Genomic DNA, 19,041 nt, shown 5'->3' on the forward strand with positions numbered 1-19,041 from the left:
AAGGAGACAGTGTCCTCAGTGTCAAGGAGACAGTGTGGCCAGAATAAGAGACATTCCAATTTTCCTATGAGATGAATGGATTTCCCAGAGAGCTGGAGCTGAAGAGAATAAATGGAGTTGAGACTCCCACAAGTTGAGACAGTGTAGGTGGTGAAAGTGTTTGTGCTATGATTAAACAGAACATTCGCCGAATGTGTGTAGGTCTGTCACTGATGAAATGAGGTCAAAAGGTGCTGGTACTCTATGACCGACAGTCACTGCAGAGCAGACTTTCCTCATCAAGTTGCTGTAGGAAGAAGTTTCATTCACAAGCTTTTGATTACAGTCCAAGCAGGAGGGCCAAGTAACTGGATAATGTACCAGCTCAAAATTACCTTAAAGCCAGTCGGGTCAGTCACAATGTCCCTTCAAGCAGCACTCCTTTGACGGTTGTGCCCATGAATCTGAACCCACAGGGTAATTTTCAGGGTAAACTGTGGGAAGATATCTTTCTAAGTCTGTGCTCTGGGCTCCGTGGGTCTTTACCCACTGGCAATACTTTCTCATTTATTATTCTGTTTAAACTGGCCCTGACTTTACTCTGACAAATTATCTTTCCCTGGAGATTTGACAGATTAAAGGGCGTTGGATGGAAAAACAGTCTTACGGAAGGTTCATCCAGCTTCTGATTTCTTTCTTCCCAGCACGATGAGGGCGAGGAATGCATTCCACCAGAATCCGAGGATTCCCAGAGTAGTGGCGGAAATTACCTGATGTTTCCCTTTGCTTCCAATGGACTTGAATACAACAACGACAAGCTATCTCCGTGTACGATCCGACACATCAGCAAGGTGCTGCTGGAGAAGAAGGACCAGTGCTTCGAGGGTAAGAGGGAGCTGCGACATTGTACTCACTGGACAGCGAGGTTGGGGAGTCTGCATGCCTGTGTGGACAGACAGCTCTCCACATGACTGTAATGTTCTCAGGGTTCAAGGACAGAGAAGGGGCCAACGTTCTTGGGATTCCCTCACCCCTCACTATCATCAGGGAGTGATCTGTGCACCATGGAATTCCTGGGGTTTCTTAATGAGCTGGTTGAATTCTTCCCCTGATCGCATTTAAACCTGTATTCCCATCATAAGCTCACACGCTCTGGTTTTAGACCTAATCTATCAGGAGAAATGTCTTGTTACCTACCCTGTCTGTGCTCTCTGTATACCTTTGTCTGGATGCACTGCAGGTGTGGTGAGCTTGATGAGTGAGGGGAGTGAGAAGTGATGAGTGGTGAGGTGTATTCTGTTGCTGACCCTAGGCAGCCTTGATTGGTGTGGTCCTGGTCCTGGTCCCAGTGTATCCCCAGTGTGGTCCCATGGGGTCCCAGTGTGTTTCTGCTGTCTTCTTCGTATGTTTCCAGAGTGTTCCTGGAGCAGTCCCAGTGTATTCCTGGTATGTTCCCAGTGTATTCCTGGTGTGTTCCCAGTGTGGCCTCAGTGCGTGTGCATTCTTAGTGTGTTCCCAGTGTATTCCTGGTGTGTTCCCAGTGTGTTCCTAGTATGTTTCCTATGTATTCCCTGTGTGTTCCCGGTGTGATCTCGGTGTATGTGCATTCCTAGTATGTTCCCAGTGTATTCCTGGTGTGTTCCCGGTGTGGTCTCAGTGCTGTTGCTCCACCTTCTGTGCTAAAGGAGGAGGTTTCACTTCAGGAGGAAGTGACATGATGTGTCTGCTCTGTCTTACAGAGAGTGGACGGCCAATCTGTGGGAATCAGCTGGTGGAGGAGGGAGAGGAGTGTGATGTTGGAGACAGCACCAATGATCCCTGTTGCTACGGTGCCAATGATTCCAAAGATAAATCCTGTAAGCTAAAGCCGGACAAGCAATGTAGGTAGGCCATCCAACCTTCCACACGAACAGCTATTGCTGAGGGGTCACATTAATTGAGGGCTGACATATCTCTCTGACCAGGGCTTCCATAATCCAATGGTGGCTACCAAAACCATGATGACCGTTTCCACCTCCTGCCACAGGTGCTGTGACCTATTGGGTGTTCATTCACTCTTCCCCAATCCCTTCCACTTCCAGTGACAATACCTGTGGTGTTGCCCTTCCTGCTTGGGATATTTCCTGTATCACTCTTGCGCACAGGCAAGAGAAAATCTGCAGATGCTGCAAATCTGAGCAACACACACAAAATGCTGGAAGAACTCAGCAGGACAGGCAACATCTAGGAAAAGAGTACAGTTGACATTTCGGGCCGAGACCCTTCATCAACTCTCCAAACGACCAGGTGCTGTGTCTTACGGTGGCTGATGTGAGGAGAACCCTGTGCAGGGTTAACCCATGGAAGGCTGCTGGACCAGACAATATTCCTGGCATAGTGCTTAGAGAATGTACAGACCAGCTAGCTGAGATTCTCACTGACATCTTCAACGTCTCCCTGAGCAGCGCCGTCGTTCCTACGTGCTTCAAGGCCGCCACCATTGTCCCCGTGCCGAAGAAGTCTTCAGTGTCCTGTTTCAATGACTACTGTCCCATCGCACTCACATCCATCATCATGAAGCGTTTCGAGAGGCTCGTCATGAGGCACATCAAGGCCCTGCTGCCCCCCTCACTGGACCCCCTGCAGTTCGCGTACCGTCCCAACCGTTCAACAGATGACGCCATTGCCATCACCCTCCATCTGACCCTAACCCCCCTGGACAAAAAAGACGCGTACGTTTGAATGCTGTTCATAGACTTCAGTTCAGCATTCAACACAATCTTTCTCAGAAACTGATTGGAAAGCTGAGCCTACTGGGCCTGAACACCTCCCTCTGCAACTGGATCCTAGACTTCCTGACTGGGAGACCTCAGTCAGTCCGGATTGGAAGCAGCATCTCCAACACCATCACACTGAGCACAGGGGCCCCCAGGGCTGTGTGCTCAGTCCACTGCTGTTCACTCTGCTGACCCACGACTGTGCTGCAACACACAGCTCGAACCACATCATCAAGTTCGCCGATGACATGACCGTGGTGGGTCTCATCAGCAAGAACGATGAGTCAGCATAGAGAGAGGAGGTGCAGCGGCTAATGGGCTGGTGCAGAGCCAACAACCTGCCTCTGAATGTGAACAAAACAAAAGAGATGGTTGTTGACTTCAGGAGGACACGGAATGACCACTCTCTGCTGAATATCGACGACTCCTCCGTAAACATCGTTAAGAGCACCAAATTTCTTGGTGTTCACCAGGTGGAGAATCTCACCTGGTCCCTCAACACCAGCTCCATAGCAAAGAAAGCCCAGCAGCGTCTCTACTTTCTGCAAAGGCTAAGAAAAGTCCCTTTCCCACCCCCCATCCTCACCATATTCTACAGAGGATGTATTGAGAGCATCCTGAGCAGCTGCATCACTGCCTGGTTGGGAAATTGCACCATCTCGGATCACAGTGGATAGTGAGGTCAGCTGAGAAGATCATTGGGGTCTCTCTTCCCACCATTAGAGACATTTACACCACACGCTGTATCCGTAAAGCAAACAGCATTATGAAGGACCCCACACACCCCTCATAGAAACTCTTCTCCCTCCTGCCATCTGGCAAAAGGCACCGAAGTATTCGGACTCTCAAGACCAGACTGTGTAACAGTTTCTTCCCCCAAGTCATCAGACTCCTCAATACCCAGAGCCTGGACTGACACCAACCTACTGCCCTCTACTGTGCCTATTGTCTTGTTTATTATTTATTGTAATGCCTGCACTGTTTGTGCACTTTATGCAGTCCTGGGTAGGTCTGTAGTCTAGTGTAGTTTTAGTGTTGTTTTACGTAGTTCGGTGTAGTTTTTATATTGTTTCATGTAGCACCATCGTCCTGAAAAACGTTGTCTCGATTTTACTGTGTACTGTACCAGCAGTAATGGTCGAAATGACAATAAAAAGTGACTTGACTTGACTTGATCAGGACTGGAGTAAAAAGCTGAGGAGTAGATTTAAAAGATGAGGGAAGGGGAGAAAGAAACACAAGGTGATAGGTGAAACCGGGAGGGGGAAGGATGACGTAAAGTGCTGGGAAGTTGATTGGTGAAAGAGACAGAAGGCCATGGAAGTAAGGCATGTTCCCCGAAAAGATTCATGGCTGTAGTAGCAGGTCTGGGTAGGCACGTGGTCAAAGAGTCAGAGAGCGTTTCACTGAATTCCCATCAAAGGGAGGATTTAAACTTCTTCAGGGTAGGCATCCCTGTAAGAAACTTTGCAGGGTAGTAATCCAATCTCAAACAAGAGAAAATCTGCAGATGCTGGAAATCTGAGCAACAGCCAAAGGGTTTCAGCCCAAAACATCGACTGTTTTCTTTTCTTAGAAGCTGCCTGGCTTGCTGAGTTCCTCCCGCATTTTGTGTGTGTTGCTCACTCTTGTTCACTCTCCTTTCCATTCACTCCTATTCATTCTCTCTCCCCCCTCACCTCCTTTTCTCCCTCCCTCTCTCTCCCTTCCCTTCCCTTCTCTCTAACACTCTCTCTCTCCATCTCCCTCTGTTTCTCCCACTCTTTCCCTCTATCTTTATCATTCCTTTTCTCTGTCCTCTCTCTGTCTCCCAATCTCTCCCTCTCTCAGTATTCTCCTTCTCTCTCCACTCCCCTCTCTCCTTCTCTCTCCACTCCCCTCTCTCCTTCTCTCTCCACTCCCCTCTCTCCTTCTCTCTCCACTCTCCTCTCTCCTTCTCTCTCCACTCCCCTCTCTCTTTCTCTCTCCACTCCCCTCTCCTTCTCTCTCCACTCCCCTCTCTCTTTCTCTCTCCACTCCCCTCTCTCCACTCCCCTCTCTCTTTCTCTCTCCACTCCCCTCCCTCCTTCTCTCTCCCTCTGTTCACGTAAGGTTTGTGAAGTATGGATTCTCCATATCTGGATTTCTGCTCTCCTGACAGTTCCAGTCCAAACGTGTGATCCATCCCTTGGGTCCTCTGGTGTGTTGGTTCTGAGGTCACTGCTCAAGTCAATGTGGAACTTGTAGATGGTTTGGGGGGGTGGGTGTTGGTGTGATGGGAGGAGACTACCACTTTACAAATCACCTAGACAATTTCTTGGCTCTTGATCTTCAGAATATTGAATACCCCTGGATTACAACTGGCTGATCTGACACTGTGTTTGGTCTGCTCTTGTGCCTTATGTCTTGTCACATGTGGAAATATCATCATACTTGGCCAACTCCCTCTACCATGTATCTGGGTCAGTGTAGAATGTCTCATTCCCCTGTCTGTATAACTCAGTTCTTGCCATGATGTTTGGGAATGACCTTCTAATGAGTGTGAACAGCTGGATCTCAGCCCCCTTCCCTGCATCACCCAACTGGTCACACTCCGTTCCCTCCCGAGCTGATTGTTCCTGCTCTATTACCCAGTCCCTGATCAAGCCAGTTTATCATCCCCATTTTCATTTACTCTCTCTTGTGGTATCTTCTCAGAGGCCGTCTGAAAGCCCGAATACACCGCATCATCCGGTCCATTCTACTAGCTCCAGCAAACTTGTCACTTGTGGTTTCCTTGTCAGACTTGCACCCTGTCAACTGTTCTGCTGGCTTCCTCCGAATGGAGCAGAGTTAGTTCATCCTTCAGGGGGCGAAGGGTGGGATAGAAAGGAGTTAGTGTTCAGAGGGACAAGGGTATCAGTCCTGAATCACTGATTCATGCAGCGTCAGCAACAGTTAGGTCAGCACAGGGCATGCTAATCTTGAACACACGATTCACCTTGTCCCAGTTAGGTAGAGCCCTGGTAGGACCTCACCAAGAATGTTGACAAGCAACTATTTCTGGTGAGTGTAGTACTGCAGCACCATTTTCACACACTACTTGTGAATAACACTGGGGTGGGGAGGGAGACTGGGGATCTCACTGATCGTTTACCTCAGACCATCTGGCAGCAAAAGGCCATGAGGGAGAAAATTTATCCTAAGATGAGTCTTTATAAGGCATTGGTCAGACTGTACATGCAGCAATGTGAGCAGTTTTGGGCATGTTGTCGAAGAAAGGATGTGCTGGTATTGGAGAGAGTCCAGAGGAAATTTACAAGAATGAATTGGGAATTATAGAGTTAATCTACGAAGAGCATTTGATAGCTCTGGTCTCTGTACTCACTGGAATTTAGAAGAATGAAGAGGGATATCTCGTTGAAAACTACTGAATATTGAAAGGCCTAGATAATGTGGACATGAAGAGGGTACGTCCTATACTAAGTGAAGTGGGCACAGCCTCAAAATAGAAGGATGTTCTTTTAGAACAGAGATCTGTGGAACCCATTGCCACAGCTGGCTGTGGGGGCCAAGTTATTGCATATATTTGAAACAGATAGGCTCTTGATGAATAAAGGTGTCAAAGGTTACAGAGAGGACGCAGACGAATGAGGTTGAGAGGGATAGTAGATAAACTATGATGGAATAGCAGATTAGGCTTGATGAGCCAAATGGAATCAGAATCAGGTTTATTATCACCGGCATGTGATGTGAAATTTGTTAACTTAGCAGCAGCAGTTCAATGCAATACATAATCTAGCAGAGAGAAAAAAAATAATAAATAAAATAAAACATAATAATAATAAATAAACAAGTAAATCAATTACATATATTTAATAGATTTGAAAAGAGTGCAAGAACAGAAATACTGTACAGTATATTTTAAAAAAGTGAGATAGTGTCCAAGGGTTCAATGTCCAAATAGGAATCGGATGACAGAGGGGAAGAAGCTGTTCCTGAATCGCTGAGTGTGTGCCTTCAGGTTTCTGTATCTCCTACCTGATGGTAACAGTGAGAAAAGGGCATGGCCTGGGTGCTGGAGGTCCTTAATAATGGGCGCTGCCTTTCTGAGACACTGCTCCCTAAAGACGTCCTGGGAACTTTGTAGGCTAGTGCTGTAGCTTTTCTATGTTTCTATGTCTATGTTCACCCAAAATGGGGCTGACTAAATTCACAACCTTCTGCAACTTATTTTGGTCCTGTGCGGCAGCCCCTCCATACCAGACAGTGATGCAGCCTGTCAGAATGCTCTCCATGGTACGACTATAGAAGTTTTTGAGTGTATTTGTTGAGATGCCAGATCTCTTCAAACTCCTAATGAAGTATAGCCGCTGTCTTGCCTTCTTTATAACTACATCGATATGTTGGGACCAGGTTAGATCCTCAGAGATCTTGACAGCCAGGAACTTGAAGCTGCTCACTCTCCACTTCTGATCCCTCTATGAGGATTGGTATGTATTCCTTCGCCTTACCCTTCCTGAAGTCCACAATCAGCTCCTTTGTCTTACTGACGTTGAATGCCAGGTTGCTGCTGTGGCACCATTCCACTAGTTGGCATATCTCACTCCTGTACACCCTCTCATCACCACCTGAGATTCTACCAACAATGGTTGTATCATCAGAAAATTTATAGATGGTAATTGAGCTACGCCTAGCCACACAATCATATGTATAGATAGATAGGTAGGTAGATAGATATACTTTATTAATCCCGAGGGAAATTTGGTTTCGTTACAGCCGCACCAACCAAGAATAGAGCGTAAATATAGCAATACAAAAAACTCCAACAATCAAACACCAAAATGCAAACTATGCCAGATGGAAAATAAGTCTGACCCTCCACGGGAGGAGCTGCACGTTCGATGGCTACAGGCAGGAACGACCTCCCGTGCCGCCAAGTGTTGTGTCACGGTGGAATGTGGCAGAAATCCAACAGTAAAAAGTTCAATATCCAGTCTGCAAACACGTTCCTCGATCGTAATATACCCCGGATTGCATCATCCGTTGTTAGCCAGATCAGTAAGCACCCAACTCCTTTACACTTACCGCTCTCAGTGCACTTCCGGTCAGGCGGAATGGTATTACCCACCGAACTCCTCTTCTCCAAAAGTCTCTGTTGTCTCAACCCGGTCCTCTTTCCTCCGCTTTGTGATTCCCCTCTGTGTGTTTTCCTCCGGATTTCAGCAGGGGTGTCCACCGCTCTGTTCGCTAAGCCGGCCGGTCTTTGCTGGTCTGTGGAATACACAGTGCGACCTTGCTTCTGTCCCGCGGGTCGGGATGTAACCATTACCAGCGCTAAAGAAAACCCAAATGAAACTCTCTCTACCAGCATGTTAGAGAGGGTGCAGCTTCGACATGTTACCGTGAGAAAAAAAAACAAAAAAAAACGTAAATTAAAAAGTAAGAATAGATCGGAACGGCCGTACCAGGCTGCATGCACGACCGGCACATGCGCACAGATGTGTACAGAGAGTACAGCACTTTGCTAAGAACACACCAGTGAGGTGCGCCAGTGTTGATCGTCAGTGAGGAGGACATGTTATCACTGATCCGCACAGACTGTGGTCTTCCAGTTAGGAAGTCGAGGATCGAATTGCCGAGGGAGGTACAGAGGCCCAGGTTCTGCAACTTCTCAATCAGGATTGTGGGAAGGATGGTATTAAATGCTGAGCTATAGACGATGAACAGCATCCTGATATAGGTGTTTGTGTTGTCCAGGTGGTCTAAAGCCACGTGGAGAGCCATTGAGATTGCATCTGCCGTTGACCTATTGTGGCAATAGGCAAATTGCAGTGGGTCCAGGTCCTTGCTGAGGCAGGAGTTCAGTCTAGTTATGACCAACCTCTCAAAGCATTTCATCACTGTAGATGTGAGTGCTACTGGGTGATAGTCATTATTAAGGCAGCCCACATTATTCTTCTTAGGCACTGGTATAATTGTTGCCTTTTTGAAGCAAGTGGGAACTTCCGCCCATAGCAGTGAGAGGTTGAAAATATCCTTGAATACTCGTGCTAGTTGGTTGGCACAGGTTTTCAGAGCCTTACCAGGTACTCCATTGGGACCTTCTGCCTTGCGAGGGTTCACTGTCTTTAAAGACAGCCTAACATCAGCCTCTGAGACAGAGATCACAGGGTCATCAGGTGCAGCAGGGATCTTCACAGCTGTAGTTGTGTTCATACTATTGGGTTTCGCTTTGTAGGAAGTAATGTCTTGCAGACCCTGTCAGAGTTACCGTGCAACTGATGTCGCTTCCAATCTCGTTCAAAATTGTCTCTTTGCCTTTGAAATAGCCCTCTGCAAATCATACCTGGTGTTCTGGTACAGGCCTCGTTACCAGTCTTGAATGCCACAGATCTAGCCTTCAGCAGACAACGTATCTCCTGGTTCATCCACGGCTTTTGGTTTGGGAATGTACAGTGAGTCTTTGTAGGCACACACTCATCCACACAGGTTTTAATAAAGTCAGTATACTCTTTTAATGAAGTCAGTTAACAACTGCAGCATATTCATCCAGATTCAAAGATGAATCCCTGAATACAGTCTAGTCCACTGATTCAAAGCAGTCCTGTAGGCGCTCCTGTGCTTCCTTTGTCCATAACTCTTGGTCCTCACTGCTGGTGTTGTAGTCTTCAGTCTCTTCCTGTACTCAGGGAGTAGAAGTACAGCCAGGTGATCAGACTTCCCGAAGTGAGGGCATGGAATAGCACAGTAAGCATTCTTGATGGTGGTGTAGCAATGGTCCAGTGTGTTGTTTCCTCTGGTATTGCAAGTGATCTGTCGATGGGAGTTGCTTAGTGATTTTTTCAGACTGACCTGGTTAGAATCTCCCAAAACGATGGTGAAGGCATTAGGATGTGCTGTTTCGTGCATGTTGATCCCATTACCCGGATCATCTAAAGCCTGCTTGACATTGGCCTGAGGTGGAATGTAAACTGCTACCAAAATGACCCCAGAGAACTCCCGTGGTAGGTAAAAAGGATGGCACTTTACTGCTGGATATTCTAGGTCTGGTGAGCAGAATTGGGACAGCACTGATATATTTGTGCACCAAGAAGAGTTGATAATGAGGCACACTTCTCCACCTCTGCTTTCAGAGACTCTATAGATCTATCCTGACAGTGTAAAGTAAACTCATTGATCTGAATCGTCTATGTCCTATGTCTCATGGTCTTATATTGTAACAAGCAGCCAGAATTTCCATGGATTGGCAAATATAAATTGTGTTTGAAGAACAACAGCGTGGACCTGGTCTGACATCTGTGGTTGGATGTCAGATCTGCAGAGTATTCCCCGTCCCCCACCCCCAGCTCAGTAAGTTGTCGGCGGGGTTCTGAGGTTGGAGTTCCATGCGGACAAAAGGATTGACTTTCAGTCACCCCCTAAATTTGTGAATTGGTGAGACAGGAGTTCAAAGCTACTGTTCGGGGATCCGCCATTAGTGAGAATCATCTCTGGTAGAGTTCTTAATGATGAAGTGCAGGCCATTCTCTTTACCAAGGGTGTTCACTGCTATGGAGATTGTGGCTGTACACACCCCTCCCCACCTCAGCCCTACATGCTGATGTTGGGAACACGTTGTTTGAACTCTATGGCACTGTCAATTTCCTGCAGACACACTCCCTGGTGTTTTCTTTATTGTTAATGGCACCATCAATCACGCTGACTTAAACAGTCCTGCCTAAATCCTATCAGCATGTTGCCTTGGCCACCAGAGGTGAGACACATTAGTCCTGCTTTATACCAACATCCCGAGGCAATATAGAGCTGCTCCCCACGCTGGTATTCAGGAATTAGCATAATATTGAATCCTGTGGATTTCTCTGACCACTGATTAAACCAGTCAAACCAGTTCAAAAGGAGAAAAAGACCTGGCCAGAAGGAGCAACCTCAGCATGGCTTTCCTGTGACAATGCACTGTGTAGATATGCTTAGTGGTGGGGAGGGCTTTAGCTGTGGCCCTTATCCGCTGACTGTTCAGAGCATTGGCGTTTCCATACCAGGCTGCGATGCAGCCAGTCGATATACTCTCCACCATCCATCTATAGAAGTTTGTCAAAGTTTTAGATGTCATGCCGAATCTTCACGAACTCCTAAAGAAGTAGAGGACTGCCGTGCTTTCTTCGTAATTGTACTTATGTGCTGGGCCCAGTACAGGTCCTCTTGAATGGTAACATCGAGGAATTTAAAGTTGCCTCCTTTGATTTCGTCCATGACAGTAGTGTTGTTATCAAGCATTGGAGCATAAGTAAGTAGAGCAGTGGGCTAAGCACACATGGAGGTATTGAGTCCAATGTCTTGAAGCTTATTGATTAGTTTTGAAAGGATGATGATATTGAATGCCGAGCTGTCGTCAGTAAAGAATATCCTGATGTATGGGTCTTTGCTGTCCAGATGTTCCAGGGTTGAGTGACGACCCATTGAAATGGCATCTGCTGTGGACCTGTTGTGTCGGTAGTAAAACTGGAGCGGATCCAAGCTGCTTCTCAGGCAGGAGTTGATATATTTCATAACCAACTTCTCAAAACACTTCACCATCATGGTTGTAAGTGCTACTGGACGACGAGCATTGAGGCAGGATACCCAGTTCTTCTTAGGCAACAGTATAATTGAAGTCTGCTTGAAGCTGGTGGGTATCTCAGACTGCCAAAGTGAGAGGTTAAAGATCTCAGTGAACACTCCAGCCAGTTGATCAGCACAGGTCTTTAGTTCACGTCCAGATACCCCTCCGGACTGGAAGCTTTCCATGGGTTCATCTTCCTGGAGGATGCTCTCACATCGGACGGAGTTCGTGATGGCTCCTCCATGTTTTGACGGTAAAAGCGAGCATGGAAGGCATTGACGAGGAATTCTGCAGATGCTGGAAATTCAAGCAACACACATCAAAGTTGCTGGTGAACGCAACAGGCCAGGCAGCATCTCTAGGAAGAGGTACAGCCGACGTTTCAGGCCGAGACCCTTCGAGACCCTAGTCCTGACGAAAGGTCTTGGCCTGAAACGTCGACTGTACCTCTTCCTAGAGATGCTGCCTGGCCTGTTGCGTTCACCAGCAACTTTGACATGGAAGGCATTGAGCTCACCTGGAAGTGAAGCTCTGTTGTCACCTATGTCAATTGATTTCACTTTGTAAGAGACGACAGCATTCAAGTCCTGCTACAGCTGTTGAGTGTCCTTCATTTATTCAAGTTTAGCTTGGACTTGTCTCTTCACCCATGAGATGGCTTTCTGGAGATTGTACCTCGACCTCTTGTAACTTGCTTGGTCACCAGACTTGGATGCCTCTGATCTGTCCCTCAGCAGTTTGTGGACATCATGGTTCATCCTGGGCTACTGGTCGAGGAAGACTCTAAGTGATCTTGTGGGGATGCACTTCTCTATAACTGTTTTTATGAAGTCTGTGATAACTGTGGTGTATTCATTCAGATCCACAGCTGAGTTCTTGGACATGGCCCAGTCCACCAACTTAAAACAATTCCATAGCCTTCGTGACCACCTCTTTATTGTCCTAATCTCTGGAGCCTAGCCTCTGCCTACGTGCAAATGGAAGATCAGCCAAGTGATGGGATTTCACTAAGTGTGGTCTGGGCATGGCATGGTAGGCATTCCTTGTCTTGGTGTATCAGTGGTCTCGTATGTTGGGATCTTTGGTTATATGAGGACAATTCAGAAGCCGTGGCTGACAGCAGTGATGGACAGGGTGCTGCCTTCAGATTGGAGGGATAAAACAGCTCTCAGGTTAGCAAAAGCTCAGCTTTCCCACACCATCAGGAATGCAAAATAGGATTATTCAGAGAGAATATACAGCCATTTCTGTGACACCAGAGACACAAGGTGCATATAGCAGGGCATTACAGACTATAAGTGACAACAGTGACACTTCTATTCCTGATAGGCTGAATATCTTTTATGCTGGGTTCGATCGGCGGAACGATGTGTTGGTGAGAAAGGCACTCTGTCTGGCAGCAGCTGATGTAAGGAAGACCCGAGTGGGGGTCAGCTCACACAAAGCCGTGGGGCTTGATAACAAACCTGGTTGGGTGCTGAGGGACTCCACAGCCCAGTTAACAGACATTTCACCCTCTATCTGGAACAGTCCACTATCCCCTCAGGATTGCAGGGGGCCACCATCTTCCTTGTGCCCAAGAGGGACATAAAGCCCTGGCCAGAAGTAACAACCTCAGCTGTTTTAAAAATACGGACTGGAACATGTTCAGGGAAGAGGCTACCTCAACAACTACTGTCCAGAGGCGCTGACCTCAACAACAATGAAGTGTTTTGAGCAGTTGGTTAAGGATTGCATTAAATCCCATCTTCCTGCTACATTGGATCCTTTACAGTTCGCTCATCGTTCAAGTTGTCCACTGATGATGCCATAGTCTCTACTCCATCCTGTCCCACCTGGAAAATGGCGCCTCATATGCCAGGATGCTGTTTCTCGATTTCAGCTCAGCGTCTAATATGACTATCCCTCAGAAGCTGGTGGGTAAGCTGTCCTTGTTGGGTCTCAACGCCTCTCTCTATAACTGAATCCTGGACTTCTTGACAGAAAGGCCACAGTCAGTCTGTGTGGCAGAAACACTCAATCACGCTGAGCATCACCCCCCCCCCGGGCCACGGCTGTCCGTGCTGCTGCACGACTGCACTGCTAGATCCAGTTCAAACCGAAGCGTTAAGTTCGCACACAAGAGAAAATCTGCAGATGCTGGAAATTTGAGCAATACACACAAAATGCTGGCCACGCAGCATCTAGGAAAAGAGCACAGTCAATGTTTTGGGTCAAAACTCTTTGGCAGGACTGGAGAAACAAAAACTAAGGAGTAGATTTAAAAGGAGAGAGAAACACCGGGTGATAGGTGAAACCTGGAGGGTGGAGGATGAAGTAAACAGCTGGGAGTAAATCAGTAAAAGAGACAGAAGGCAAAAGAAGAAAAGGTGGCGGGGGGGGGGGGAAAGGAACACCAGAGGGAGTCAATAGGCAGAAAAGGAGATAAGGTGAGATGGAAAAGGGGATGGGGAATGGTGACAGAGATGGTGGGGTTGGGGGGCATTACCGGAAGTTCAAGAAATAAATGTTTGTGCCATCAGGTTGGAGGCTACCCAGACAGAATATAAGGTGTCGTTCCTTCGATCTAAGTGTGGCCTTATCCCAGCGGTGGAGGAGGCCATGGATGGACATTTCAGAATGGGAATGGGAATTGGAATTAAAATGAGTGGCCACTAGGAGATCCCGCTTGTTCTGTGGATGGAGTGTAGATGCTCGGTGAAACAGTCTCCCAATCTACCTCAGGTCTCACTGATATATGGGAGGCCACAGCAGGAGAACCATACACAGTAAATGACCCCAACAGACTCACAGGTGAAGTGTTGCCTCACCTGGAAGGACTATTTGAGGCCCTGAATGGTAGTGAGGAAGGAGGTGTAGGGGCAGGTGCGGCACTCATTTCGTTAGCAAGGATAAGTGCCAGGAGGGAGATCAGTGGGGAGGGACGAATGGACAAGGGACAAGTCGCGTAGGGAGTGATCCCTGCGAAAAGCAGAAAGTGGGGGAGACGGGAGGGAAGATGTGTGTGGTGGTGGGATCCTTTTGGAGGTGGCAGAAGTTTCAGAGATTTACATGCTGGACATGAAAGCTGATGGTAGGTGAGGTCAAGGGGAACTCTATCCCTGGTAGAGTGGTGGGAGGATGGGGTAAGAGCAAATGTGTGTGAAATGGAGGAGATGCGGTTGAGGGCTGTGTTGATGGTGGAAGAAGGGAAGCCCCTTTCTTTGAAAAAGGAGGACATCTCTTTCGTTCTGAAATGAAAAGCCTCCTCCTGAGAGCAAATGTGACAGAGACGGAGGAATTGAGATGAACTGAGTAGCAGGGTAGGATGAGGTATAGTCCAGGTAGCTGTGAGACTCCGTAGGTTTATAATAGATGTCAGTGGATAAGCTGTCTCCAGAGATAGAGACAGTAAGATTGCGGAAGTGGACGGAGGTGTCGGAAATGGACCAGGTAAATTTAAGGACATGGTGGAAGTTGGAGACAAAATGGATGAAGTCGACAATGTCAGTATGGGTGCAGGAAGCAGCACCAATGCAGTCGTTGATATAACGTAGGAAAAGTACAGGATGGTCACCATTGTAGGCTTGAACTGTTCAACCTAGCCAATAAACAGGCAGGCATAGCTGGGACCCATGCGAGTGTCCATGGCTACACTTTTTGTTTGAAGGAAGTGGGAGGAGCTAAGGGAGAAATTATTTAGAGTGAGGACAAGTTCTGCTAAGTGGAGGAGAGTGATGGTGGAGGGGAACTGGTTAGGTCTGATGTCCAGAGAAAATGGAGACCTTTGAGTCCTTCCTGGTGGGGGATGGAGGTATATGGGGACTGGATATCATAGTGAAAATAAGATGATGGGGCCAGTGAACTTGAAATCATTGAAAAGATCCAGAGCGCGTGAAGTGTCATGGATGTAGGTGAGAAGGGACTGAACTGGGGGGAATAAGTCAGAGTCAAAGTATGTAGATATTAGCTCAGTGGGGCAGGAACGAGCTGAAACAATGGGTCTACCTGGACAAGTGGGTTTGTGGATCTTGGTTAGGAGGTAGAAACGGGAGGTGCGGGGTGCGGGGTGTGGGAACTACGAGGTTGGTGGCGGTGACTGGGGGATCCTCAGAGGCAATAAGGTTGGTGATAGTGTGGGAGACAATGGCCTGGTGTTCCTTAGTGGGGTCCTGTTTGAGGGGTAAATAGGAGGAGGTGTGTGAGAGTTGGTGCCGGGTCTCAGCAAGGTAGAGGTCAATCTGCCATACAACTACAACACCTCCCTTATCTGTGGATTTGATGGTGAGGTTAGAATTAGTGCGGAGGGAGTGGAAAACTGAGCATTCGGAAGGAGTGAGGTTGGAATAGGAGAGAGGAGTGTTAAAATCTAGATGATTAATGTCCTGTCTGCAGTTGGCAATGAAAAGGTCCAGAGCAAGCAGAAGACCAGCATGGGGTGTCCAGGAAGAGGAGGAGGGTGAAGACAGGAGAAGGGGTCATTGATGTGGGGTGGAGAGCCCTTACCAAAGAAGTAGGCTCAGAAAGTTCACAGATGACAGTGGTTGGCTTCATTAGCAATGACAAGACAGCGTACTAAGAGGAGGTAGAGAGAGGTGAATCTCTACAGTTCCTTGTCCTGGGTGGTGGGGGTGTGGTAAGCAAAACCATTCAGTGGATGTAGATGAACGTTGGAAAGATTGAGGAATTGAGGGCTCTGGTGGACTGGTGTGTTAGGAAAGCATAGCTCAATGTAGATCAGCAACAATCAAACTGCTAAGGTCTAGATCTAATGCACCTTCTTCCCTTACAACCATTGACTCACGACAGACACTGAAATGTGAGTGGATGCATGTGATACATTATGCTTGCATACCCATACTAATTCTCACTGTGTTGTATGCTTCTACAGTCTGACTCAGGGGCCCTGCTGTGGGCCCCAGTGTGTGCTGGCACCTCGTTACCAACAGTGCAGGGGAGAGACAGAGTGTGCCCTCAAGAGTCACTGTGATGGAGTGAGCCCCACCTGCCCAGACTCTTCTCCCAAGGAGGACCACACCCTCTGCAACCATGGACTGCTGCTGTGTGTGAATGGGGTGAGTACATAATCAGAGCTCGCACTGTCTGTTCCCAACACCCTGATCTGCTGCAACATGGGTTCTATCAGCTCCGTGCTTTTAACAAGCCCCAGGGTCTTTATTCAGCTTACAACAATGTAAGGAGCCTCAGCAGAGCCGGGGAAGTTTGCCCTGATGTTTGCTGATGTGTTCCTCAAAGCAAACAGCATGGAGTCTATACAGCAGGGAAACAGGCCTTTCAGCCTGGTTTGGGCCATGCCTGACCTAATCCCATTTGCATTTGTCCCATTTCCCTCTAAACTTTCCAACCCATGTACCTGCCCAATGCTCTGCCAGGAGTGTGGTAGAGGCAGGTACTCTAGGGACATTTAAGAGACTCTTAGGCACATGGATGAAAGAAAATTGGAGAACTATGTGGTTAGATTGATCTTGGAATAGGTAAAAAGGCAGGCACAACTCTGTGGGCTGAAGGGCCTGTATTGTATTGTATTGTATTGTATTGTTAAATATCTTTTAAATGCTGTAACTATATCCACCTTGACCACTTTATCTAGCAGCTCACTCTAGATACCACCATCCATCGTTAACCTAGGCCAGTGGCACTGTGGCCAGCTCTGAGGTTCAGCAGGCAGAGTGATAGTGATATAGTCTCAGTAGTTTGGGGGGGGGGCGCAGACAGTAGGTTGAAAGAGCCGTGAAAGAGATGCCAAGATGGTGTGTTGCCTCCCAGGTGCTAGGGTCAGGATGTGGAATATTCTCAAGAGGGAGGGTGAGCATCTAGAGGGCGTGGTGCACATTGACACCAATGTCAGATAGGAAGAGGGAAGAGGTCCTACACAGTGAGCATAGGGAGTCAGGGAAGAAGCTGAAGAGCAGGACGTCCAAGGCAGTGATCTCTGGATTATTCCCACAACCACCTGTCGTCAGGGCAGGAATTTGATGGTAGTAGCGATGAATGAGTGGCTGAGGGCAGGGTTTCAGATTTCTGGACCATCTAGGGAAGTTATGACCTGTACAAAAAGGGTACACCTGAACCCGAAAGGTACCAATATCCTGTGGGGAGGTTTGTTAGAGCTATTGGGAAGGGTTTAAACTCATCTGGCAGGGGATGGGAACCGAAGTGATAGGGCTAAGGATGGGGTGATTGGTATACAAGTGAATGCAGTGTGCATTGAGACTGTGGGAAGGGTAGGACAAACTTGCAGTAGTGGAATAGTTGCAGTGTTAAAGGGAAACAAGTTCAAAGAGGGTGACAAACACAGGACTGAGGGTGTTATATCTGAATGCCCACAGTACACAGAATAAGGGAGATGATCTTGTAGCAGGTATGACATTGTGGGCATCACTGAGCCTGAAAGGAAATTATGGTTGAGAGTTTAACATCCAAAGATACATATTGTATCAAAAGGACAGGCAGGTGGGCAGAGGACCTGGCATGGCTCCTTGGTAAAAAATGAAATCAAATCCTCAGAAAGAGGTGACATAGGATCAGAAGGTGTAGAATCTTTGTGGGCAGAGTTAAGAAACTGTAGGAGTGAAAAAGCCCTAATGGGAGTTACATACAGGCACCCAAACAGTAGCCAGGATGTGGGATATAAATTACAACAGGAAATAGATAAGGCATGTAGTAAGGGCAATTTTATGATCGTCGTGGGCGATTTCAATATGCAGGTAGATAAGGGGGAATTTGTAGAATGCCGGCAATGGTTGAGCCACTGGGTAAAAGGCATTTCTGGATTGGGTGTTGTGTAATAAACCAGATTTGATTAGGGCGTTTAAGGTAAAGGGATCCTTAGGAGGCAGTGATCATAATATAATGGAATTCATCCTGCAGTTTGAGAGGGAGAAGATGAAGTCAGATATATCAGTATTATGATGGGAATGACAGAGGAATGAGAAAAGAGCTGGCTAAAGTTGATTACAAGGGGTCACTAGCAAGGATGATGACAGAACAGCATTGACTGGAGTTCCTGGGGGCAATTCAGAAGGCACAGGATAGATACACTTCAAAGATGAAAATGTATTCTAAAGGGAGGATGAGGCATCCATGGCTGACACATTAAGTCAAAACAGTTTAAAGTGAAAGAGAGGGCATATAATAAAGCAAAAATTACTGGGAATTTAAAGGATTGGGAAGCTTTTAAAAACCAACAGAAAGCTTCTAAAAACCATAAGGAGAGAAAAGATGAAATATGAAGGTAAGCTAGCCAATAATATCTAAGAGGATACCAAAAGTTTGTTCCGATATATAAAGAGCAAAAGAGAGGCAAGAATGGATAATAAACTGTTGGAAAGGTAGTAGACGTAGAAATGGTGGACGAACTTAATAAGTACTTGGTATCAGACTTCGCTGTGGAAGATACTAGCAGTATGCCAGAAATTTGAGAGCGTCAGTGGGCAGAAGTGAGAGTAGATTCTTTTGCTAAGGAGAAGATGTTTGGGAAGCTGAGGGTCTGAAGATAGATTAATTACCTGAATCAGATAGACTACATCCCAAGGATCTGAAAGAGGTTGTGGAGGCATTAGTAATGATATTTCAAGAATCACTAGATTCTGGAATGATTCTGGAGGACTGGAAAATTGCAAATGTCACTCTTCTCTTTAAGAAGGAAGGAAATTATAACTAGGTTAGCTTCACTTCAGTGGTTAGGAAGATGTTGGAAGGTCTTAAGGATGAGGTTCTGGGGTACTTTGAGTCACATGATTAAGT

At 47.1% G+C, this 19,041-nt stretch overlaps 1 protein-coding gene across 1 annotated transcript in view; it reads left to right on the top strand.

Moving 5' to 3' along the window:
* Positions 1-19,041, top strand: part of si:ch1073-396h14.1 (disintegrin and metalloproteinase domain-containing protein 10) — a 137,415-nt gene that overhangs the window by 90,340 nt on the left and 28,034 nt on the right. The window contains exons 10-12 of the mRNA XM_063031997.1: positions 684-864; positions 1,719-1,863; positions 16,166-16,349. Of these exons, the coding sequence (XP_062888067.1) occupies positions 684-864; positions 1,719-1,863; positions 16,166-16,349 (510 nt within the window). The remainder of the gene's footprint in view (positions 1-683; positions 865-1,718; positions 1,864-16,165; positions 16,350-19,041) is intronic.

This window comes from Mobula hypostoma, chromosome 24, assembly GCF_963921235.1.
Source record: "Mobula hypostoma chromosome 24, sMobHyp1.1, whole genome shotgun sequence".
Classification (NCBI taxonomy): Eukaryota; Metazoa; Chordata; class Chondrichthyes; order Myliobatiformes; family Myliobatidae; genus Mobula; species Mobula hypostoma.